This window comes from Truncatella angustata, assembly GCF_020726525.1.
Source record: "Truncatella angustata strain MPI-SDFR-AT-0073 chromosome Unknown BKA67scaffold_8, whole genome shotgun sequence".
Taxonomy (NCBI): domain Eukaryota; kingdom Fungi; phylum Ascomycota; class Sordariomycetes; order Amphisphaeriales; family Sporocadaceae; genus Truncatella; species Truncatella angustata.
In genome coordinates this window covers 1,823,272-1,845,960 of record NW_025763388.1, presented here as the reverse complement: position 1 = coordinate 1,845,960, position 22,689 = coordinate 1,823,272, and the positions used below count along the sequence as shown (strand labels likewise).

The following is a 22,689-nucleotide window of genomic DNA, read 5'->3' as shown; positions in this document are numbered from 1 at the left end:
GCGGAGGGCGGGGGCTAAATGTACCGACCAACTTACTGCCTGTGGGGTCAAAAGATTGCCTGAGCTACTGGGACTGAAATGTACACTGATAGCCTCTGCCTCAGAGTAATAGCATGGGTCAAGAACCATTCCATTGCAGTCTAAATCAAATTTAGATAACCAGATGAATATCCACCTGGAGCTGCCCTCGCCAAAATGACCACCATGGTCTTGTCCCGCGCGACCGGCAATATAGTTTTCTCCCGCTGGTCCCTATCCAGTGGCTTTGGAGTCAGCACCCAGCCACGGAAAATGGTTGAGTCGTTGTCAGAATTGCTATCTACGCCGTCTACGACGTCTATTTCGATCTGTTCCGAAGGGACGTCTTTCCCGTTTACTGTGCATTGCAATTGAGGCACCCAAACTTCGCCTTTCCCGTCTGTGGACTTTCTCAATGTTCCCTCGAATTGAATTCGTGTGGACCCAGGATCGCTCATCACGCTGGTGCATTTGTCGACTCTCAGCACCGGTCGCTTCGCTCGCGTGCCGCCCAGGGGCAGATCCACCAGTTGAATAATATCTGACGGTAAGGATGGTGTGTACGCCGGGGCTGTTCGAAGTCGGGTCTTCTTTTCAAACGCGTTCGCCCATTTCAGCAGGTTCTCGTCTTCGTAGGCACGTCCAGCGAATGTGAGACCCACGGGCATTCCCTTATCCTCGATGACTCCCATTGGCACTGTCACCGAAGGAATTCCCAGGTGACGAAGCGCCCTGTTTCCATTGCTGTAGAAAACGCCGTTCTTCCAGGCGTGTGCGGCCGTCTTGGGGTTAACGTCAGAATCGGCTGCCGCAACATCCCCTTGTGACGGAAAAACGAAACAGTGGCAGTTGAGTTGCTCTAGGTAATCATCAAGCAAGATTTTTCGCAGCTCTTCAAGAGTCACAACAGCCGAGTCCAAAGAATCAACGTCGTAGAAGGATGTCTTCTCGGTGTAACCCGCAAGTTTGCCCCAATGGATACCGTTTGACATTGGCAGGTGTTCTAGCTCGGCTTGAGTTCGCATGGAGTGGGGGAAGATCTCGAATTCGTTCACGGAACGGAGGCTAGGGTAGTGAGGATCTGCGTTGACGCGCAGGAACGTGTCCCAGCCGTGAGCTACTAGCGGACCTCTTTCGTACCACGGCCAATCTTCCGGAAGGCGACTCGATCCTTCGGGTAAGAGGCTTGGGTTTTCGTACGCTGTCACGACAGGAAAGTCGGGCACAATAACTATTTCTGCGCCTAGTTCCTCAAGTTGCTTCCTTGAATTGTCCCAGAGCCGTTTAACGGCGTCGTTTGTGAACACGGGTGTGGCACCTTGTGGCACAGGACCGCCAATATACATGTTCGGTACCGCGATCCGCAGACCGGCGAGCGATGTGAAGGTGGCGATGTCTCGAAAGGACTTCGAACCTGCGGAGCCACCCCACGGCTCAGTGAGCTTTGTAAATGGTTGGTCCCGCCAGAAATCGCCTTGTGAAATAGGGTCCTTAGCTGTGATGACCTCAAGCAGCGTGAGCATGTCGTCCATAGTTCTTGTATGAGGAACCACGACATCGCAGGTAGGGTATAGTGGCCAGTTACCACGGATCGAAATCCAGCCTCTGGACGGAGTGTAAGCGACCAAGGCGTTGTTCGAGGCTGGCGATCGCCCAGACGATACTGTTTCCTCGCCCATACCAAATGCAGCAAAGGAGGCAGCCGTAGAAACTGCGGAGCCATTTGACGAGCCTGACGCCCAAGCTGCCGCCAGAAAATTAGGATTGTAAGGACTTTCCGCGCGTCCGTACACGCCTCGCTGCATTCCACCATAGGCCATTGGTGGCATGTTAGTACGTCCAAGCAAGATGCCACCTTCAGCCCGGATAGTAGCGACGGTGAACGCGTCTTCGTTGGCAATGAGATCTTTGAAGGCTGGGGATCCGCTAGCAACCGTCATCCCTTTGACTTTATAACTGTCTTTGACAGTATACGGGATGCCCTCAAGCCGACGCGTTACCAGTCCCGCCGCTCGACGATCGTCAGATTCAGCAGCTTCTCCAAAAACATCGTTGTTCAGAATAGGGATTGAATTCAACGCATAACCACGGCAATCATAGCGAGCGATTCGGCAAAGATACCGAGCGACCAGTTCAACGCTTGTCAATGCGCCTGAGGACAAGGCAGCCTGAATTTCTTCGATGGACGCTTCAACCAGATTGAGACTCGCCATTGTTATCTGTTATGACCAGATTGAAGACCATTATGAGAAAACAAAAGCATTTCCAACAGACCACTCGCTGTCTTATATCTAGATCTGGGGACTAGGAATGAGGTCCGAGTTCGGCGGTTACTTTCTCAACGTACTCTCTGCGGCTCGATTTGAAATTGATAGTTAGTAAAAAAACAAGTGCCCAGGAGTCGTTGATTGGACGGAGCCTAGTTATACATACGGATATGAATATCTTCCATAGAGGATAGCAAGACCTCCACCGTGTCCTACTTAGCTCGCCAGTAGTGGGGCATGGTGCGTGCTTAGGATGCAGGCTAAGAGTCATGTATCTAAGTAATAATTCACATAAGCGGGGAACCGGATAAGACTGTGTCAACTGACAGTTATTAAATATAGATGTCTTCATACCCCAGCGTTATCGTGACAAGTGTAAATTACCAAAATCGCAAGCAACAATTTACGAACACCGTGATCAATCACTGATCAAACAGACCAAGAAATGGGCATTCCCTCACAAGCTGTTCAACGCATCAGCATTCGCTGGCTGCCTGAGCCTGCCTACGAAGACACCGACACGATAGCGCTCAACGTTGGGGGGTATTTTATCGATTTGCGGGTAACGAAAGAAACATGTTCGCTCCAGTGGAGCCGGGCCGGTAAGAGAATCGTCCTCAGACATGATCCATGTGCGTACCAGACCGTGACCTTTGTTCTTGCATATATATGTTGTTGACCAAATGCTATAGTAACTTTCAGATGGACGCATATTATCGATTCTCTGGATCTTACTGTACCTGACGAAGCTCATTTTGAAAAACTTCCAAACGGGGATGATCTTGAGGTGGGAATTACACCTTGCCCTCATAAGGGCGGAGCACAGTGCGACTATGAGGAAGTCTGGAGGGACATCACTGCGAAGAGCTCAACTGATGAACCATCCTGGATCCTCCAGAGTCGTGATGAGACTGCTTTTATTGGAAAGATTGGTAGCATCTTTTTAGCTATACGGAAAAGCTCTAACAGAGCATTTTCTGCACGCCGGGAAGACCGCAATATTTCTAGCCAAAAGTGGGACACCACCTACGAGTTTGGTAATGCCGTTGAGTTGCCACGGGTGGATCAAGTCATTGAAATTATAGAGATGGCCGGTGAAGTCTGGGTTGAAGGACAGATGGTAAATATTGGTGAGACGGGATACATATTCAAGGCAGTTAGTGCCGAATGAGAGAATCGTTCAAAAGGCAGCACGATGGCAGTCCCTTTTGCGGTTAACTATTCGGACAAGGTTGCTTATAACCGCCATAGCAGTTCCGTGGCAAGGTTTGTGTAATAATCAAGCACGACCTGAGAATTCCTCCCTTTTTGTTTTTGTTTTTGTTTTATTTTTTATTTTTATTTTTAAATTTAGGTCAACAGTTCCGCAATTTTTGCACGAAGTCCATGTAAATAAGAATCCCGGACACCATAGATACTTTCTTCGAGAAACGAACCATCTGATTATATCTTCCTGGTTGTTTCCTGTGGATTCTCAGTCATCCCAAATGCGAGCTCTATAGTCTGTCTAACATGCCCCCGTACGTAAGAGACAAGTGGATAAAAATGCATAGGATTTGTACTCAATAATAAACATATGGCAGTCCATGGGTCTCTCCGCAAATGTTCATATTTGCAGTAATTCAACTTGTGGGAGGAGAACCCTGGCGATAGCAAGTAATGGAGGCGCTAGTATGTACTATAGCATTGTCGGGATTTCGCTAGTCGCGGAACTACGCGTGACTAGACTATGTATGGTGGCACCGGGTGGGGTAGTGTCGTTTAGCGCAGAACGGAAATCCGCGCGCGTCGGATCCTCGCGCATGTGGGCCTCTCCCATTCTGGCTGACGCGGGTGGTCCAGATCCCTGAGCTATTTTACCCCAACTAAAGATAGGCGATGTTCCATACCCCAGATCCCGATAGGCACAGACGCTAGGGGGCTATCAAGGCCACTTGAATATCGCCATACCACTTGGTCGTGGGCTTGACCACACCTATAAGAACTCTGTATACTTCCGATGCATTTGTCTCAACCAGCACATCCCGTCTCCGCATCAATCGATATAACCCACGACTTTAGTCGATAGAGGTATTGTCTGCACATCATGCCAGCCTACGAGACAGGAAAATCGGATCAGAACTCTTCTGAAAAGAAGGATCTGGCAGCTGCACCATATGATGACAGCACTAAAGTCGGAGTCGTCGAGGAAAGAGGAGAGGTCTTCGATCAAGCTGAGTATCGAGCTCTAGGATGGTATGCTGCCCCATTCAAGTTTCACATATCGAATATCATCTACTTATACGACGTACCTACGCCAGGATCCGTACTAGTATCATTCTTACGAAGCTCTGCTTTGCCACTGGTGTCCTAGCCATCCCCTCCGCTTTCAGCGTTGTAGGTTATGGGCCGGGAGTTATTCTCCTTCTATGCTGGAGCGCCTTGACGACTTGTATGTAATCCATTTGCATAGCCAGCTTGCAACGTGAGCACTGAGTCTGGATTTAGATTATGCCTACGTCATGTACGTATTCCGGATGCGATATCCTGGCGTTCACAACATCGCGGACGCTGCTGGGGTTATTGGTGGCCCGATCGCGCGGGAAGTGGCCGGAGCCCTCTTTCTCCTGACTTGGGTGTAAGTGGAGACACTCGGATGGGAACCATTCAACTGACGATTAAAAACAGACTGGCTTCCGGATCAGGGTTTATAGGCCTTTCACAGGGCTTCAAGGTTCTCTCTAGCCATCATGTCTGCACTGTAGTCTGGACCTTGGTTGCTGCATTATGCACTGCATTCTGTGCAAGCATTCAAACGCTTGGAAGACTTGCTATTCTGACGTGGATCGGATTTGCATCTATCTTCACGGCTGTGTTCATTGTCGTGTGAGTATAATCCCATTTTCTTAACTGCTAAAGTAATTCTGGATTGCTCAATATCTGATCCTCTGTCTCCGCAGTGTCGGTGTCACACAAGTAGATAGACCCGCGGCTGCACCTCAAGAGGGCTCATTTAGCATGGAAGTTTTCGCCGTCGGATCCCCGGGAGTCGTCGCCGGCCTTGTCGCAGCGATTAACTTGTTTGGTGAGTGTACTATGACAGGCAGTCAATACGGATACAAGAAACTAATCAATACCATCAGCTGGCTACGGATCCACTCCTACCTTCATGCCCGTGATTGCGGAGATGAGGAGTCCAAGTTCGTTCACAAAAGCCTTATTCTTGTCTCAAGGATTTTTGGTCACTTGTTACATTTCATTTGGTGTGGTTGTTTACCTGTAGGTCGTTAACAAGTAAACTGTACGCTCTCCTGGAAACTTACTCTCTTCAGATACTGCGGTCAATACGTTGCGAGTCCGTCATTGGGCAGTGCAGGTGGCCTTTTGGAGAAGATCGCCTACGGTATTTCGATCCCTGGGTTCATTATGACAACCACCCTCTGGGTTCATCTTGCAGCCAAGTTTGTGAGTTAGTTGTATCCATGCATTGATGCTCCATAGTTAACAGAGGAACAAGCTACTTGTTCGAATCCTTCGAGACTCCGTGCATCTACAGGATCACAGTGTAACGCATTGGGTGACTTGGCTGTGAGATGTTCCTTCCCTCAAAAACGCCTTTGAGTTTCGTCTGGCTAATATAGAACTCCAGTGCATCCACCATTGGCATAAGCGCATTGGCATTCGTTGTTGCAGGGGCAATCCCTTTCTTCAGCTATCTCATTGGTCTCATCGGCTCGCTCTGCTGCGCTCCTACATGCGTGAGTCCTCAAGTATTCCATTCAACTATCTATACATTTCTGATTTGTATCCCTAGCTTATCATTCCTGCGTTGATGGGTCTTTACATGGACTGGGAATATCGTGGAACTACTCATGTGATGACCATCAGATGCGCCTTCCACATCTTCACTGTAATCCTGGGTTCATTTATTACTGTCTCTGGCACTTACACGACGGTTCAAAGCATTATCAATGCCTACGCTTCAGGTCTCGTCGGGCAAGCATTTTCTTGCTAATATGGGTCCTGTTTTGATTTAACGTTCCTCCACCCTTGTTTTTTTTTTTCAAAGTTACTAGAAGGGGAACCAACTCTTGTAACCCTAAATACAGAACTGAGGACCGATAAATTGTTGATGCACACGATAAGAACAGTGTTCTGGTTGATATATCTGTGAAGGCTGAGAGCTCTTCCGCTTGCGAGGAGATTTTGTCGTATCCTTTGAATATCAAGACTGAGCATACGTTCTTATTGATTTCATATCATATCTAACGATAGAGGCGTCTCCTACCTCGGTTGAGACCACGAACGTGGCACTGATCAATGATTACAACACAAAAGACACCCTCTCCCAGTTGTGCTAGAATGTCTATGGCCCTCTCATTGATAAAGTTACACGCCCGATTCTCATTTTGTGAATGGTTCTCGTGAAACGAAAATCAGATGCTAATACGAGTGGCGTGAGAGCCTAGTGTGCTTGAAGGACCTTATCGATAATTACGTTAGGACTGAATATATTTATTTTTATAGTATATTGCTATATCACCAAAGAACTCGTGGTATGGAACGTTTTCTTTTGTATACTCTTCTTTCAAAATCTGATCGACTCTTGGTGGAATGAGGATCGGTACCTCGTTAATCATTGGATTGGGGACTTACGAAGGATATGGCCTCCCTCAAGAGTCCCATACGATGATAGCCGGGCGGCATATGTCTGCAATGATCTGCTGAACTGGCATATCGGGCGAGATGGATATGAGAATACTCGTATTGTCCACCTTCAGAAACGCAGACCGACCATCCAGGATAAAAATATCAAAAGATTGTTAAGGTTCCACATCAGCAACTGAATAAATCGGATCCTGCGCGTAGCATGGACATCGCTGCGTTGTACCCCGACTCAGCAAAAATTCTTTGAAATCTAAGATCAGCGAGTGCTGGATCATTTAGTCTAGGTTGAATCGGTTTTTTGACCGCAGCTCAAGGGGCCACATGCGAACGCAACCATTTTTCTAACAGGTAGTAGAGGCATTGTCGCATAATAAATGCACTGCACATTCTTGAAATACTCCCCAGTACACTAACCCTGGTGCAGAGCTTAACATCGCGAAAGACACCCATGCGATCGACTGGGTGGCTGTTCCTTAGACTAGCGTTTCTTCCCCTCTATACCACAATACATGCTCGGTTTCCCAAAACGGCCCAATCACGGATTTGTTCGCAGCCAAATCTGTTCCCAGGTAGGCTATCTCCCGTCGAAATTACCTTGTGGTGTTCTTAAAGGTCCTCTGGAGAATCTCGCAGGACTATTCTACCCGGGTTGCCTTGTAAACTTCGGTCAAGCATAATTCCCCACCGTTTTGGGATCTTCTCCACACCATCATCCGCTGCCAAGTCATTCCGGACTTATAATATTTTAACGTAAAACTCGTCAATCTCAGGGGGTGTGGTTTAGGGGTATAACGTTCGCTTCGCATTAAATCCACATATACCGATTGCGAAAGGCCATGGGTTCGATTCCCATCTCCTCCATCTGTTACCCATTCGGTAACCCGCTTTTTAATATGAATCATATTTAACTTTTTTATCAACCATTGAATACTCTACATTTTAGATGAATTCTCGATCGAACTCCTTGGGGGAATATCTATTTCATATGATACGGTCGGGTACTATTAGGATATAGTCCTGTAGAAGATTCTCATCTGTCGAGTGTTTAGATTAAAAGTCTGCCTCGTTTTCTTTTCCCCCTGAAATGTAGCCATGTATAACATACCTACCTATGTATCATAAGTCGCGATGGCCTATTCTCCACTTGCAGATGCATCGTAGCTTAGTGTAGAACAATTGTTGCTGATCACTGTCACGATATGTCTTTTTGTAAAGCCAGCTGCACGACGCATTGCAGTTTACTCGTAGTCTTCTAAATGGCATGCAAACTCGCAGAGTCAAAAGATGTCAACCTCGTCAGAAGGAAATAGTACTCTGAACCCTCACAACTCCTTGACCTTCTGCTGCCCCTTGAACGATCTTGCAATTCTCAGCCCAAACACCCAAGCCAGCATGCCGGCCTCCAAACCCAGAAGCCCAATCCAGAGCGCGTCTAAGATGTGCACTTCGAGCTTCCCAGGCAAGAGGCCCTCCAGGTTCCAGCGAAGTGGGCCGTAGGAGACCTGCATCAGCATGAAGGCGACGTAGACGTAGTATGTGTACCAGTACGGTCTATTGTTGCGGTTAGTTGTGCATCAATGGGAGGAGGCATTGTGTGTGGCATTAGCGCGCAAAACTGAGAGCGAAAGCGGTTGCGGCTGCGAGATAACGGAGTAAGTGCATTTCTGTGTAAGTCCTCGCAATTTGAGGAACGGCACAATCAATGAGGGAGAGACAATGTTATAGTGCGATAAAGCCAATCCGTCCGCAGGAAGATAGAAAAAAGAAGGACGAAAGAAAAAAAAAAGGGGGAACAGAAGAACAAAAGACATCATTTATAAAAAGCCATAACGGCGGAATTGCCACTTACTTGTTGTGTTCAGTCATTACAGTCCATCGCGGCCGCGGCTCGGCATAGGTCTGCGACGCCTTGAACGAGAGCACGAATCCACTAAAGATGAACGCCCAGATGAGGAGCATGCGCTGGAAAAGACTGAGGTCTTGCTGGGGAAAATAAGAGTCCAACATCTCGTTTCAACGTCCGTAATCCTCTTTTTAGTTTGCCGTCGTTTGGGCGTGCTGTCCTTTTAGGAAGGCTATTAGACACGTTGCTCCTTTTAGTTCCTCCTTCCTTTGTCCCGGCTGAGGAATTGTGCTGATGGATTGAGGAGCCGGCCGGTGGATGAATGGTACACTCACTATCCGCGCATGCAGATCAAGCTGGGGGTGGTATTGAGACAGGGCGGGATGAGGAAATCTGGGGAAGTTGTCACATGCGGGACACGGCTGTGCAAACAAGCTGACACCGAATTTATAAGAACTGTAATTGTGCATCAGGATACAACCAGTATTTATTTGTCCACCATCTTGTTGTTAAGATTGCTAAAGTCTAGCCCTTTTGCTGTTCGTTGTCATTTCGTCCGGTTCAGCGGTCCGAGTCTCCCAGGCGGGCGGATGGCGCTCCCCGCAATCGAGGCGCTTTTCAGTCGCAAAACTGGTCAGATAGATCCCATGGGACCAGGATGGTGCTTGAGATCTGTTTCTAAGCGAGCTTTTAAGATTGAGACTACACGAGTGTTTCGTTTATGTATAAGTGCTTCATTGCGAAGGGGAGTTGAGGTTATATACACTGATAGTACAGTACGAGATTAAAGTGTTCATCATGAGAATGAAGGCAACCAAGTGGCCCTGTGTGCTCTCACCTGGCCAGACCTCATTTGATCCGTCGACACATAAAGGTATACAATCCTTGTCGAAATTCCAACCACCAAACTCCATAGGACGCGATGCATGAAAATCAGAATGTTGGTCCTTACGAAGACCTGGCCTTCATGCGAGCCTCCAGCTTCTCCCGTTCACGTACGTCACCGCCGGACGCTTTCCACCATGTGTCGCACCCCCACCTCAGCATCCGCTCGCATGCCTGTGTGGGTGTCACGGCTGGCCGAACATCGAGGAAGAAGACAGGCTCGCCGTTGGCCTCCTCGCCGCCGGAGTAGTAGTCAATGATGTAGCGGACTTCTTTTTGTTGACCATTGGCCTCCCTGGTTACGAACCAGTCGTGGCGATCAAACGGAGGCTCGGTCCTGCACACTCGTTAGCACGATCGCAATATTTGAGCACATGAAGATAGCAACTTACGCAAACATGGAAGGGTATAGCCATCCCATGACCTGGATCATGGCTGCTTTAGGTGTCATTTCTTGAGGCCGTCCCTGAAATCTGACCAAGCTTGGGGCCAGGTCGTCAATCTCCTTTTCGTAGCCATACTTTCTCGCCATCTTGTCAAAGTTCTGCTCACCAGCAGAACACAACTGCCAGCCTTTCATCAAGCCACCTGCGAAGCGCTTCTCGTGCTCCATGATTTCGGCCCAGGCACCCTCGTTCAGGAAGTTGTGAACGCTGACCATGCTCTCGACGGCGGTGATATCTGTGTCGTTGTATCCCTTGCGCAAAAGAGCATTGTACATCTGTTGGGGGGAAGGATATTCCCAGGTTCCGGTTCCATCGCCTCGTGGAATGGTCGACTCCTCACGACTTGTGGGAAGGGCAAAGGTTTGTGACGGCGCCTTCTCCTGCGACAGGTCGCTGAACATCCAGTTGAGAGGGTTCAGCTTGGACAGCGTAGAGGGCTCAGCGGTGGGCTTCGATGCAGCGTGAGGTACCGGGCATGCTGAGGCGAGTGGCGCATCGGTCTTATCGTGCTTTACCGGACAGGCGGAAGGAGGAGGAGGAGCGACGGCATCGTGCTTGACTGGACATGCAGACGGAGGGGCCAAAGCTTCGGCGGTCTTCTTGTGCATGGGACATTCCGGCTACATAAAAGTTAGATGTGGTAAAGTCAGAAAGATGCGACACGGCGTACAGGTGGTGATCGGCCCTCGATTGGGAATGCATGAGGCGCCCTTTCAAGCTTGGCCGCAGGAGCGTCTGCCCAAAACCAGCCCATCTTGATGAGTGCGAACGTGAAGAGATATTTATTGAAGAAGAATAGGTTATAGATGAGCTCGTGGCTCTTTTGAACGTGTGACGAGACTGAAGCTGCCGCAGAAGAATTCACGAAATGGTTGCGCAATCGACACTGCTGATAAGGAACATGGACAACTTTTTGCCTGCGAAATTAGACCGGGTCATCGTCCATCTTATTATCAGTTGCGACGGTCCCGATTGGCTGAGAATGTCTCCAACCGCGACGGCGCTAACCTGGTGACATCTAGTTTCTGTCTTGCCTCTTTACACACCTTCCGGGCGGGTCGGCCTCTCCAGCAGCCTTTGTTTTAGCGAATGCCGTACGTCACTTGTTGGCGGGTTTCAATCAGTGACGCCAAACACATGTCAGCGCAACAAGCCCTTGTCTTTGTGTAACGTAGTCGCTCGTCGATGCTGTAATAAGTGCTCCCGAAAGGCACCTCGTCAGACAATGCAATAATGATAAGTCGACACTTCTGGCGCTACACAATCTGCACAACGAGATGAGGACGGCCTTCCTCTTTGGCAGGCTTTGCGCTCGTCAAGGTGCACGCCAGGCCGCCCCGAGGATACCGAAACTCGCCAACAATTTCACACGATGGCAGTCGACATTCGGAAACGGCACTCGCTCGCAATGGCAATCCCCACGGCCCAGAAAGTTCATGCTCTATGCGGCTGTGCAAGGAGTTGCACTAGGTACTGCAGCCTTCGTAAGACTTGCCGAGAAAGATAATGAAGGTACCGAGTCGACGTCAGAGGAGCGCATGCTTCAAGCATCACGGGACGAGATTGAGAAGAGCAGAGACGAGTCAAGCGATTTCTTAACCCGGTTTCGACACAATGTTGTCTACTACATAGACGTATACTTCTGGGAGCCCATCTGCACCGGTGTACGCTTCTTGCATCTGGTGACTATCTTCGTGCCAGTAATATTAGCCGTGCCTGCCATCTGGATTGGTAGCCGCCAGCCTGACCGCGACAACGAGAGAACGGGCACTCTTTGGTGGTATCGATTTCTCGTACAAGCCATGGAATGGGCCGGCCCAGCTTTTATCAAGGTAAGCGGTCTGTGGCCTCGTTACAAGCACACTCTTCTGAAAGGTTTGGGCTGATTGAACTGCAAACAGTTGGGACAGTGGGCCGCTTCACGAACAGATATCTTCCCGACCGAAATGTGCGACATCATGTCTAAACTACATTCCAACGCACCAGCCCATTCTATGCATGCAACCAGGAAAACCATAGAGGCTGCTTTTGACGGAAGGGCATTCGAGGACATTTTCGAGGAGTTTGACGAGAAACCACTAGGCGTGGGAGCCATTGCGCAAGTATACAAGGCCAAGCTCAAGCCAGACCTGGCTGCGCCTACAGATATCGATGTGGTGAACTCCAACGGAAATCTCCGCCAGAACGTTCGAAGGAAGGTCGATCCACTGCTGAAGAGTACACCTAAGAGGGTGCCGTCTACCTATGTCGCCATTAAAGTCTTGCATCCTAGAGTGGAGCGGACGGTGCGTCGCGATTTGCGCATCATGGGATTCTTCGCCTCGGCGTTGAATCTGATCCCAACCATCGAGTGGCTCTCCCTTCCTGACGAGGTCGAACAGTTCGGCGAGATGATGAGGCTGCAGTTGGATCTGCGGATCGAGGCTGCCAATCTCGCAGTGTTCCGAAAGAACTTCAAGGACCGTACAACTGCCTGGTTTCCATTCCCGTATCTCGAGTTTACCACACGAAATGTCCTGATCGAAGAGTTCGCACAGGGGATTCCGCTGGCAGATTTCATGGAAAATGGAGGCGGCGTCTTCCAGAAGGATATTGCACAAGAGGGTCTAGACGGGTTCCTGCGTATGCTGTTGCTCGACAATTTTATCCATGCAGATTTGCATCCAGGCAACATCATGGTCCGTTTCTACCAGGCCAAACAACCCACCTTCCTCCACCGTCCGGGCCATGACTCAAATAAACCACACCCTGAAGAGCAAGAGGACGTCACAGAGCAGATTCTTGCGCGCCTGAGACCTCATCGAAAAGACAAAGCTGCATGGGCGGCGGAGCTTAAGAAGATCGATGCTGAAGGCTACCACCCGCAACTCATTTTTATCGATGCGGGCCTGGTCACGGAGCTCAACGCGACAAATCGACGCAACTTTCTCGACCTTTTCCGTGCTGTGGCTGAGTTTGATGGCTACAAGGCTGGCCAGCTCATGTGTGACCGGTGCCGACAGCCGGATGCCGTGTTGGACAAGGAGGTCTTCGCCCTCAAGATGCAGCACCTAGTCCTCAACGTCAAGAGCAACACGCTCGCATTGGGCAACGTGAAGATTGGTGATATCCTGCAGGAGGTCTTGAGCATGGTCCGCGGGCACCACGTCCGCATGGAGGGGGACTTCGTCAATGTCGTCATTAGCATTCTGTTGCTCGAGGGTATTGGGCGGACGCTCGACCCCAACGTGGATCTTTTGAGCAGCAGTCTGCCTATATTGCGAGAGTTGGGTGCAAGGGGAGGCGCAGAGGCGCTTAGAGGCGGCGATGTACACATGCTGATTGTCTGGGCTGGACTGGAAGCCCGACGCTTTATGCAGGTTAGCATTGAAGATGTGAGTCTTTTCTCCCTTCCTAAATCTTTTGAGCGAGATGGATACTAACATGACAATAGGTTGAGCGATGTGTCAAGTATGATTTACTGGCACCAAATGTATAATCACCTGTACTAGAGAAAGAGTATTCGCGTAATAGAGATAGATATATATGTATATATATATATATACCGTAGCCGTAGGATGTTAGCAAATGCGACAACCGATTCGGTCGACAGGAAAGTTTATCAAACCCACGAGTGAGGGGACAAGAACATTCGTCTGATGTTGACAGTCATAGTATACGGGAGCTTGTAGGTATCTGCGCTTTCGGGACGCTTTAGACGCAATATAAACAACAGACAATAAGAGCTGTCACCAGAATAATGTTGAATAGTGAGTAGGACTCAGTACTATCCATGTATCATTACCGCTTATTCCTCTAGGTTTTAGCCTGACCGCGTTATCAGGTGCTTAGAACTGCTGACTAGCTCCCCTGAGAATGAGGTTGTCCTGTCTTATGATTTCCATGCATTCTTTGACTGTTGGAACGCTCAATCCACATTTCTCAGCCTCGTCACCATTGGCGAAGACGTAAACACTTGCGTCGGAAAGACGCGACCAATGTTTTCTACCCCGTTCTGTGAACGGATCACGTTGATAGACGAAACTGTGGTTATAACCCCGATACGCCATGTTGCTTGTACCATTGCCCTTCAAACCACACATCGTAACTCGGCATGACTATCATCTGAATTCCAAAAGGACTATGAGATAGTGGTATCCAACACCCGGTTTTATCGGTTTCCAGGGCCTCCGAAGAGAGTTCATGAATGCGTCCTGTCTTCTATGTCAGTACTACTAGCATAGTGTCCATTCGTAATTGTTGCATACCAAGGGAGGATTGTTCCAGGAACCAATGACGAATCCAGTGTATCCAAAAAGCTTCTCAGGGCGGGAACTGGTGCCAGTGCTGCTTGTATATGTCCGATCGTGCTAGCTGCTCCATTGTATCGTGGAAGATAGGCGGCCGCCGCGGTCGAGGTACAAGTTATGGAAATTTTCCTCAGCAAAGACATGCATGGTCATGTCGACATCGGAACGCCCTATACGACGTAGCAAAATTTGCCACACCGTTTGGCAGCATCATGCCAATAACCCTGGTCTTGATCTCGACTGGCAGCTGAACGATGGCTAAGGTTTGGTTCTTGCGTTCATTCCCCGTGGCTGTGAATGTCTGGTAGAACGATTTGTATGCTATTGCAAGATTTGGAACGTGCTCTGGTTGCATTCAGCGGCTTGAACAAGTCCAGGCGAAGAGCATACGATGAACTAAGTTTGGAGAGAAAGTTATTGGAGATCTTCAATGATCATGAATCGAATTTCTGGGGAATGATAGAAGTTGCCCTGTGTACCTGGACGGTTAGAGGACAGCGCAAATCTAATCACATCCGCGAAATTTGAGGCTAGACAACAACTGTGTTGAGATCATAAGACGATGTCGAGGGGGGGTTTTTTCTTCTTCCTTTTTTTTTTTTTTTTCCATGCACGAAAGAGATCATATCAGAACTTGGTGAATGGTCTATACACTTGGCCTCCCTATTGCATAAACCCAACCCGCATCTTCTGTATACCATCTCAAAGCAGGAAACGGTGGCCAGCGCCACACGCAACGGGTTCTTGCTGAGGCTTAAAAAGTACTACATCTTCTGGACCAGTATTCAAATACCCCGTCTCACCATCAACCGCGACACCGCTCTTCTCTGGAATGGCGACGACGACGACATGATTCTCATCTGCCCACTTCTGGCAAGTAAAAACATAAGCAGCGTCCACCGGATCGTAGTGAGGAAACACCACCGCGCCGCTAAGCAGGTTCAGGCTTCTCGTATCCTTTAGTCCTATCTTATTCACGTCCAGCCCTCCTGTTTCAACGTCGCAAATGGCAATGTCAGCTCCCAGCAGAATGGCACCGGCACTTCCCCCGTAAACCTTGCCTCCACGTGCGAGGAAGTCCTTAACAGATTGCTCCAGGTCGTTCTGCTGCACCCAAGCAAGCAGGTCAAAGGTATTGCCTCCCGGGATAGCCAGGACGTCGGCACGAGCCAACCCAAAATCTGGTGCAGTTTCTCCGATCTCAACCTCGAAGTCGCCGCGTTTAGAGAGGGCCCTCTTAATCCAGCGCATCGTGTCTGGTATCTTGGACGGTGGCATAGCGTAAGGCCAAACTGCGACACGCTGCGGGGGTTGAAAAACGAGATCCCAGAGGAGGGACTCGTCGTCCTCGGAGCCGCCACCACCTAAATATGGCATTATGTCGAAATCAGACGAACAACTCTGGAAGAAGGCGGTAATATTTGTGTCAAACTAGAACGCGCAGGTCAGGAAACGAACTAAGAACGAGCTGGATTGAAAAACTCGCATGGCATCAGTCTCCTCATGCCGTTGGCGCATGTACAGGTCAGCTTTCGGGTGCTGCACCCGCGCCGCAACGGAATGTTACAGCGAACCAAAATAACTCCTTCGGCAAAGCAAGGACATTGCGATCCGTGTCCATTGCAGCACATTGTTGGACTACATGGCAAACAAATATTCGACTCGTCTAGTTAGTAACATGTCATCATTGTGCATCTCGACTATAAATTTGGTGGTGGCATCTCATTCGCACATGGCCAAACTACGACCTGTCGACCTGGATTAACAACGGATTCACATCTAGGACTCCTCCGGGCAGTCAAACCCTAGATACAGTGTTGGGAAAGGCAAGAACTGCCGGAGACCGGAAACCAAGTCCAGCGCTTGAAACCAAAACTCGGCTTCTGATATGACTTTTGCTCTCTTCTGGCGAGAAAGGATTCGCAGGTGATCGATGACAAGTTCGCCTTTCGGGAAGCAAATCACATGAGTGAAAAACAGGGTGTTGGTGCGACTTTTCTGTTCAGTCAACTGTATCGACGTTACTTTCATCTTGTTCTGTCAACCTAGCCATAAACATAAGGCCAAACTTCCGGCTGACCACAGATATAAAGCCATGCCCATCGATACCCAGTCATGATGTCGTCTCGTAACTTTTCGCCCGATTACTTGTCGCTCATCGTCTATTTCTCCTTCTTGGCCTTGGCACCCTTTACCTTGGCGGTACCACGGAGGGTCTTCTGGCGGTTCTTGCGTTGCTTGCCTGTTGTCCGAGTTGGTTATTCTATTCATCACGTGTGTCCAGAGATTGTACATACGCTGTTGGCGCGAAGCTCTCTCGGGCTTGGTAGCGAGGCCGACGCGGACGAGGCGGTATTGGGGCTCGAACTTCTTCATGGCCTCAGGGGAGTCGTAGATGAGAGCGAAACCAGTGGTCTTGCCGCCACCGAATTGGGTTCGGAGACCGAAGACATTGACCTGGTCGGCGGTTGCCTTGTACAGCGAGGAAAGCTGCTCGCGAAGGTCTTGCTTGGCGATACCAGCCTTGCCAGGGTGGAGGATGTCACTGGAACATGTGTTAGAAGCGCTTCGGGAGGATTCGATTCGGTATTCGCGAAAAACCTACACCACCATCTGCTTCTGTTGAAATTGTCAGCATTTCCTCATTTTCCTTGATAACGACGTCTAGAGCAGGCGAAAAAAACGTACTCTACCCAGCAGGGGGTTACGGATGAACTTCCGCGTACGGATCGTGACTGAGTCGGCCATGGTTGCTGTGATGTTGACGTGGTGTTGCGCGGTCCAAAGTGGGAAGATGCAAAATTGAAGCAGATTACCAGGCGATGCAGTAAAATTGAATTGTGATAGTGCGGCAGCTGCCAGCGTCTGGTGAGAAGTGCCAGGTGCGTGTGAGCATCATTCATGCCCCACCTTTAGCTCTTTTTCCTAGCCTCCATTGCACTGTTTGGAAGTACCAGAGTACACTCATACATATGTGACCCACTTGATCTCACTCTCTGGATAAGATAAGCAATCAGTGAACTTGTGCCTCAATGTTCAATTTGTGCATGCGGCACCAAATAACTAGCACCAAAAACAGATTGATCACTTGTCACTAGTCCATTATCAACACCGATTGGCCGACATTACAACCATAGCACCGTAGTGAGAGTGTCATCGTCAGAAGAATGCGCGATTTGCAAGCCTCACGTGGTTTCATTTTGAATGAGTAGCTGCTTCCCCGACAACCTGATGACCTCTTTCTAAGGTAGAGAGGAGTCGGGGAGTAAACTATCACCACCTCTCCACTGATCCTGTTCATTCGTGACAGCAAACCATCACGGCATGTTGAGTTACGATAACGAAACAAACCTACCTGAATGGTACTCAGACTTTCTGATAGCGTTTCATCAACTCAGTCAGAGTCTTGATTCAGTCCCAGCCCATCGAACGAAGAGTAGCTTTCCATACGGGAAAAGCGTCCAGGCTTCGGATCCAATCCATGCGTGGAATTCTACACAGGGTCGATTGAGCATCGATCCAGAAATAGATACTATGGACGGAAAACCACGAGTATTCATGACGGTCTGCAAGCGAATTGTGCGCCACCGTGGAACAGGAAGACAAACCTTCCGCAAGCCAATCACCCCTGGAACCTTAACTGGCCCGTGACGATGTCTGGGCAAAATGGCGAGGCAATTGATACGCGCAACCGGCAGAACTTCCCGGTTTGGGTGGCGAACCACGCAATCATTACTAATTTTCTCCTGTGCTAGACTGATTGTATCGTCTCGAAACGTCGTAACAATGCTAGATATCGTGTGAGGAACCGTGTGATATCAGCCAGTGATACGCGAGTCAGGGACTCGAGAATTAAGAGGTTTTCATGTCTTTGAACCAGCCCCTTGCAGATAACATCGTTCGCATGTACGTTTGACAGATCCTGCACTCTTACCCTTAAGTGTTTGCATAAGCTAATGTAAGTTGCATTTCTATTCCAATCTCAGGACTTGTGCCGAGTACCAAATTTGGCTCAGAGACATTGCGGTGGAAGACGCCACATTGTCTAAGCCGCCTTTTCTACTAAACTTCTAGAGTCGGAATCCGAAGCCAAGGGGGGATGCCTCACGAAAGTAGGAGAATATCTGGAAAATAAATGTGTGTACACTCTTTGAAAGTGGAGACCTATGTGCATCTGGCTTTAGATGCCTTGGATTTAGAGACAAGCTGTGGTCTACAGAATGTACTCAACGGCACCCCTTCATGTTGGCCCTTTGAGGTGACCTGGAGATTTGTAGGGCCGTTGCGTATTCCTTGAACTTCCGTGGGTCGTGTGCATACGAGATTTATTAGCCGCCTGTATGTACAGCGACATAGCAGGGACAAACAAAGCCGTGGTCATCGCTGAAGTATCTCGTTCATTCATGTATTCGTAGCAGGGCTCTTGTCCAGAGCCCTGACTAGTACAGATGAGCCAAAGGTGATAGAACGTACAAGTCGTCATATTAGTCTATTGGTGTACTCTGAGTAATGGCTTCTAAGTTATCTGTGTTATTTACGCAGCGCCTTCGTCTTTGAATTGCAGCAAGTATATACGGAATGCCTCTCTCCATTATCGCTCTGGCTCCGCCGGTGAAGTGCATGCCTTCTCAAGCCGTTTTGCCAGCTCAGTAGAGGGGACATCCACAGCCCTCCAAAACATATCGGCGACCCAGAAAGCCAATGGAAAGTACAGTGCTGTCGACACAATGAAGCTGATAGTATAGGGCCAGAAATCATCCTTTCCGATATATTCCCAGCAGAGATTAAGAAGCCATTTTCCCACAGTCCGATTACCGAGGCCGTGAACGAGGTAAAGAGAGAAACTGATACGACCGAGGTACCGGATGGGCCGAGTCATAAATATTGACTGAACGGACGGCATAAAGATCATCGGGCCGACGACTAGTATTGAACCGATAGCCATCCAGAAGCGACGACGGTAAGCAGAGTAGGGCCAAAGATTCTTGGACCACCTGTACCCTGGCGTCTGTATGTTACCGTCACGTGGATATCCGGAAAGAAAGAGACCAATTATGAGGGAAATGATGAGCAAGGCGTTAACCAGTCTCAGCTTCAGCCCACTCGTAGGCTTTCGGAGGATGACCTGAAGTTCGGCAAGTGTCATGCCACAGACAAAAAGAGCAACATCCCAGCGCTTGTGACCGAACGAATGAATGATGAGTATGGCCTCAACAGCCAGGCGAATAGCAGTGCGTGTCCTCGCAAGCGCTAGGACCATCAAGAAAATCACCATAGAGCCACGGTACTCCACAGCGATGGACCACAACTGAGGGTTGTAGAAGCCGAAGAACTCGGCGGTCCAGTCCCACGGGTTAGACTCGAGATCAAGGAACTCAAGGTACGCTCCAAAGCTGTGCTCGAACGCCTCGCCATTGACCTTGTGGGGAACGACGATGATGCCCATACAGGCACAGAAAAATGCCATCAGACTGGAGACAAAGGCGGGTAGGAACAGGCGAATGGCTCGGCGCCATGTGATGGACGTAAGCGACGCGGCCAGCTCGTTGTACTCCCGGCGGTGCATGCGCTGGATGTAACGGTGTGACAATACGAAACCAGATACGACGAAAAACACTGCCACCATAGCCGCGCCGCAGTGGATGATCCGCACAAACGGTAATAACCAGAATGACGTATTGCCCTTGTAACCCCATCCACTGTTGACAGCAGGATAGGGAATGTGACTCCAATGTAGAATGAAGACAATAAGGGACGCCACGCCTCGAACACCGTCTAGATACTCGGTCGAATGCTTCTTTGGCGGAGCAGGCAATGGCTTTTCAGAATCATCAGCCGGCGCCGATCTGAAGATAAAGCTTGGTCGTATGAATAGCCAGGTCCGAACCAAAACGTTTCCCAAGGATGGCATTGCAGGTAGGTGGCGACCAGCGCCTCGCTGTTGTGAGAATGTAGGGGAATGGGGAAGGAGAGTCTCCTCATCCTCACGAGGTGGAACAGGGCTGTATGTGTACATGATATAAGGAGTGATCCTGGATAACGAGCCAGTCTTCTCAAAGTATTCAAAAAATCATAGGTGAGTGTGCCAGGAAAACATGGGAAAGAAGACGGTTTTCATGTGCATTTGGCAATCGAGATAGGAGAGCCCAAAAGAGGACAGGGGGCAGCCCCACCCTAGCATTAAACTTGCAGAGAGCCCCAGAATTATGCCACCATATGGTCGGCTCACGGGTTGGAAAGAGATATGCAGGAACGGACTCGTACAGGAACAATAATCTGGGCACCCTAAGAAAATTACTTTACAAATTTCGAGCACTTGTAATTCTGAATCAACCTAAATCACGGACCTGCGCGCGCAATGCGTGATGCACCTGCGTGGGCGGTGGTGTTTAAGGTTGGTGCTCAAGGTTCGGGAGGCTGAATAAATTCACTGATGGGCGTTTGCGGAGGCGAATGATTTGGTCGGAACGCGAGTTGCAAACTGATAAGACATGCTCGAGAAGCTCGGAGAAGGGTTTCAAGGAAAATCAACTTCCTGAACTAACACCTGAACTCAGCACGGTACCACCATGCAGTGGCGAACAAAGAACTTTGCTGTCAATTCTGGTCTTACCATGTCGCGTACTTGACGGACTTGGTTCGCCCGCCCTGCATTGCATGGGGTTACGCCGTGCGATCCTCGCGCGGGAGATTGTGCAAGATGAGGTGATAAAAGCAAAGTGTCTGAAAGTTTATCATCGCGCGTAGATCTCTATCTGCTTAGGCAAAATAACAGACTAGATAGCCGGTTACCTAGGGACTATTTTTCCTTCTTCGGTATGGATCCAAATGATAGTCTACCATGTATGAACAATTGCTTGTCATTGGCGCATTGAACCAAACCTTAAGAACAATAGCCAGGGGCATTTGAATTTGACGTGCCAATCATAAGTGGGGGCGTCAGAAATTGAAACGACTATAATCCAGACTCAAAACTTGCCACGGCTCTGGCCATACAACGATAGCACCAGTTCGACTGCATGTTCAAAATGGATACATCCCGAGCAGCACTGCATCACGCTGAGCAATCTGTGCTACTCCTGATAGGGGCTATTGCCTGCTTGCTCAGCTTGATTTCCATGTCATTTTCCTGAGTGGACCTTAAAAAGTTCAGGGACCCCGAAATGCCAAGACGCTTGTGAGTCCGGCACTGAAGTTCCCAGAAGAACGAAATACGCGGCTCCTACAGCGGCCCCTGCCTATGTTGGCCCAGGTGGGCTGCGATCGTCAAAAGCAACATCTAGCATGATTAAGCTTTTGCACTCAGTCCTCGCTGAGTAGCTGATCGCGTGCCACCCGTACGTCTGGAATCCAACCCCTTTACGATAATATGCCATACCGTTCTCTAACAGTCGTTCACCTGGTCTTGGCGTCGTCGCGTGCCCCGCAAGCGACGATACGCATGCTTTGCTGTGCCGTCCAGTCTTTTCACAAGACTTTTTCTTTCTTTTTCTCCCTTAGGTTTTTAAACTTTCGCTATCATTCAGGTGAAGTCGGCTGCGTGATCCCACCAGGTACACTTAGCCTTCAGCTATTGTTTGAGCACAGGAATCTGCGTTCATTCATGTTGGCCCGCCGTGTTGCTGTACATCTCGCCCGTCACCTTCTCCACAACATCCAGCCACTGAGTCTCTCCGATAACTCGACGGGAATTTTATAAATCCCAAACACGCAGCCCGGCCCACAAGGTACACCATACAGTTTCGTTCGCATTCATTTCCATCATTTTAATTCCCGTTCGAATAGGAAATTCTTTGTCGTTCATTACGATACTTCTTCGTTCGTTCATTACACGTCACGCTCGGCAGGCTGATCGACAAGTCGTGATATCGAGGTGGCTTGAGGCAACTTGAACTCGCTTGGATCCGAACAGTAGTTGTGACTCTTCTAGACACATTCGGCATTGAAACCGCTGTGCTAGCTAGCTGGACCCTCATCCAGCGCAGTCATATTACCCGCGCAGCATCATGCATTCCCATAGGGGATTGCCACACCTAAAGATTCCCATGTCGCCTAATGAGCCTACTCCTTTTACGTCTCATTTGACATCTCGACCCATGAGAAAAGCTCTTTGGACAGTCGCAACTGTGTCGATCTTATGGTTGCTCCTCAGCAAGACGTGGGGCACGGTTGCCAGTGAAGCCTACGAGACCTACACGAAGCTTCCGTCACTCCGAAAGGGCAGCTCGGCTGATTCAGAATGGCTTGGAGGAGGGGCCGTGATACCTCCATCAGACGACGACTCAAACGAAGCA

General features: G+C 49.3%; 9 protein-coding genes and 1 non-coding gene across 10 annotated transcripts; 4 read left to right on the top strand and 6 right to left on the bottom strand.

Annotated features, from left to right (window-relative positions):
- Window positions 1-95: 95 nt before the first annotated feature.
- Window positions 96-2,589, bottom strand: BKA67DRAFT_578809 (amidase signature domain-containing protein). Its single transcript, XM_046103724.1, has one exon. It carries the CDS (start codon window positions 2,229-2,231, stop codon window positions 141-143), a length of 2,091 nt encoding a protein of 696 aa, XP_045954385.1. The 5' UTR covers window positions 2,232-2,589; the 3' UTR covers window positions 96-140.
- Window positions 2,590-3,721, top strand: BKA67DRAFT_578808 (uncharacterized protein). The gene is made up of 2 exons (XM_046103723.1): window positions 2,590-2,917; window positions 2,978-3,721. The coding sequence occupies exons 1-2, from the start codon at window positions 2,731-2,733 to the stop codon at window positions 3,454-3,456; spliced, it is 666 nt and encodes a 221-aa protein (XP_045954384.1). The 5' UTR covers window positions 2,590-2,730; the 3' UTR covers window positions 3,457-3,721.
- Window positions 3,722-4,177: 456 nt separating this feature from the next.
- On the top strand, window positions 4,178-6,311 carry BKA67DRAFT_578805 (transmembrane amino acid transporter protein-domain-containing protein). The gene is made up of 10 exons (XM_046103722.1): window positions 4,178-4,520; window positions 4,586-4,716; window positions 4,773-4,902; window positions 4,953-5,150; window positions 5,225-5,349; window positions 5,408-5,543; window positions 5,597-5,729; window positions 5,782-5,852; window positions 5,914-6,022; window positions 6,079-6,311. The coding sequence occupies exons 1-10, from the start codon at window positions 4,372-4,374 to the stop codon at window positions 6,277-6,279; spliced, it is 1,383 nt and encodes a 460-aa protein (XP_045954383.1). The 5' UTR covers window positions 4,178-4,371; the 3' UTR covers window positions 6,280-6,311.
- Window positions 6,312-7,701: 1,390 nt separating this feature from the next.
- Window positions 7,702-7,793, top strand: BKA67DRAFT_t147. The gene has a single exon. It is a non-coding gene; the product is annotated as a tRNA-Ala (tRNA).
- Window positions 7,794-8,044: 251 nt separating this feature from the next.
- BKA67DRAFT_399973 (uncharacterized protein) lies at window positions 8,045-9,029 on the bottom strand. The gene is made up of 2 exons (XM_046096674.1): window positions 8,782-9,029; window positions 8,045-8,483 (listed from the first exon to the last, which is right to left on the bottom strand). Exons 1-2 carry the CDS (start codon window positions 8,937-8,939, stop codon window positions 8,255-8,257), a joined length of 387 nt encoding a protein of 128 aa, XP_045954382.1. The 5' UTR covers window positions 8,940-9,029; the 3' UTR covers window positions 8,045-8,254.
- Window positions 9,030-9,254: 225 nt separating this feature from the next.
- On the bottom strand, window positions 9,255-11,011 carry BKA67DRAFT_578797 (cytochrome c/c1 heme-lyase). Its single transcript, XM_046103721.1, has 3 exons — window positions 10,777-11,011; window positions 10,053-10,726; window positions 9,255-9,997 (listed from the first exon to the last, which is right to left on the bottom strand). Exons 1-3 carry the CDS (start codon window positions 10,858-10,860, stop codon window positions 9,724-9,726), a joined length of 1,032 nt encoding a protein of 343 aa, XP_045954381.1. The 5' UTR covers window positions 10,861-11,011; the 3' UTR covers window positions 9,255-9,723.
- A 372-nt stretch (window positions 11,012-11,383) lies between these two features.
- On the top strand, window positions 11,384-13,584 carry BKA67DRAFT_662620 (ABC1 family protein; the record flags this gene model as incomplete). The annotated part of the gene is made up of 3 exons (XM_046108037.1): window positions 11,384-11,938; window positions 12,008-13,480; window positions 13,540-13,584. The coding sequence occupies 3 exons, from the start codon at window positions 11,384-11,386 to the stop codon at window positions 13,582-13,584; spliced, it is 2,073 nt and encodes a 690-aa protein (XP_045954380.1).
- Window positions 13,585-15,097: 1,513 nt separating this feature from the next.
- Window positions 15,098-15,772, bottom strand: BKA67DRAFT_662619 (class I glutamine amidotransferase-like protein; the record flags this gene model as incomplete). Its single annotated transcript, XM_046108036.1, has 1 exon — window positions 15,098-15,772. The coding sequence occupies one exon, from the start codon at window positions 15,770-15,772 to the stop codon at window positions 15,098-15,100; it is 675 nt and encodes a 224-aa protein (XP_045954379.1).
- Window positions 15,773-16,557: 785 nt separating this feature from the next.
- Window positions 16,558-17,143, bottom strand: BKA67DRAFT_523554 (ribosomal protein L23/L15e core domain-containing protein; the record flags this gene model as incomplete). Its single annotated transcript, XM_046098485.1, has 4 exons — window positions 16,558-16,637; window positions 16,693-16,940; window positions 17,001-17,014; window positions 17,084-17,143. The coding sequence occupies 4 exons, from the start codon at window positions 17,141-17,143 to the stop codon at window positions 16,558-16,560; spliced, it is 402 nt and encodes a 133-aa protein (XP_045954378.1).
- A 1,736-nt stretch (window positions 17,144-18,879) lies between these two features.
- BKA67DRAFT_578784 (acyltransferase family-domain-containing protein) lies at window positions 18,880-20,620 on the bottom strand. The gene has a single exon (XM_046103720.1). It carries the CDS (start codon window positions 20,409-20,411, stop codon window positions 18,987-18,989), a length of 1,425 nt encoding a protein of 474 aa, XP_045954377.1. The 5' UTR covers window positions 20,412-20,620; the 3' UTR covers window positions 18,880-18,986.
- Between the last annotated feature and the right edge of the window lie 2,069 nt (window positions 20,621-22,689).

Bases quoted from the DNA above. Each gene is read 5' to 3' on its own strand.
- BKA67DRAFT_578808 (XM_046103723.1), top strand. From the start codon at position 2,731: ATGGGCATTCCCTCACAAGCTGTTCAACGCATCAGCATTCGCTGGCTG. The intron at 2,918-2,977 runs GTGCGTACCAGA...CAAATGCTATAG, and splicing joins CGTCCTCAGACATGATCCAT to TAACTTTCAGATGGACGCAT.
- BKA67DRAFT_578809 (XM_046103724.1), bottom strand. From the start codon at position 2,231: ATGGCGAGTCTCAATCTGGTTGAAGCGTCCATCGAAGAAATTCAGGCT.
- BKA67DRAFT_578784 (XM_046103720.1), bottom strand. From the start codon at position 20,411: ATGTACACATACAGCCCTGTTCCACCTCGTGAGGATGAGGAGACTCTC.
- BKA67DRAFT_578797 (XM_046103721.1), bottom strand. From the start codon at position 10,860: ATGGGCTGGTTTTGGGCAGACGCTCCTGCGGCCAAGCTTGAAAGGGCG. The intron at 10,727-10,776 runs GTACGCCGTGTC...ACTTTTATGTAG, and splicing joins TCGAGGGCCGATCACCACCT to CCGGAATGTCCCATGCACAA. The intron at 9,998-10,052 runs GTAAGTTGCTAT...ACGAGTGTGCAG, and splicing joins CTATACCCTTCCATGTTTGC to GACCGAGCCTCCGTTTGATC.
- BKA67DRAFT_399973 (XM_046096674.1), bottom strand. From the start codon at position 8,939: ATGTTGGACTCTTATTTTCCCCAGCAAGACCTCAGTCTTTTCCAGCGC. The intron at 8,484-8,781 runs GTAAGTGGCAAT...CCGCAACAATAG, and splicing joins GTAATGACTGAACACAACAA to ACCGTACTGGTACACATACT.
- BKA67DRAFT_578805 (XM_046103722.1), top strand. From the start codon at position 4,372: ATGCCAGCCTACGAGACAGGAAAATCGGATCAGAACTCTTCTGAAAAG. The intron at 5,151-5,224 runs GTGAGTATAATC...CTGTCTCCGCAG, and splicing joins ACGGCTGTGTTCATTGTCGT to TGTCGGTGTCACACAAGTAG. The intron at 6,023-6,078 runs GTGAGTCCTCAA...TTGTATCCCTAG, and splicing joins TCTGCTGCGCTCCTACATGC to CTTATCATTCCTGCGTTGAT.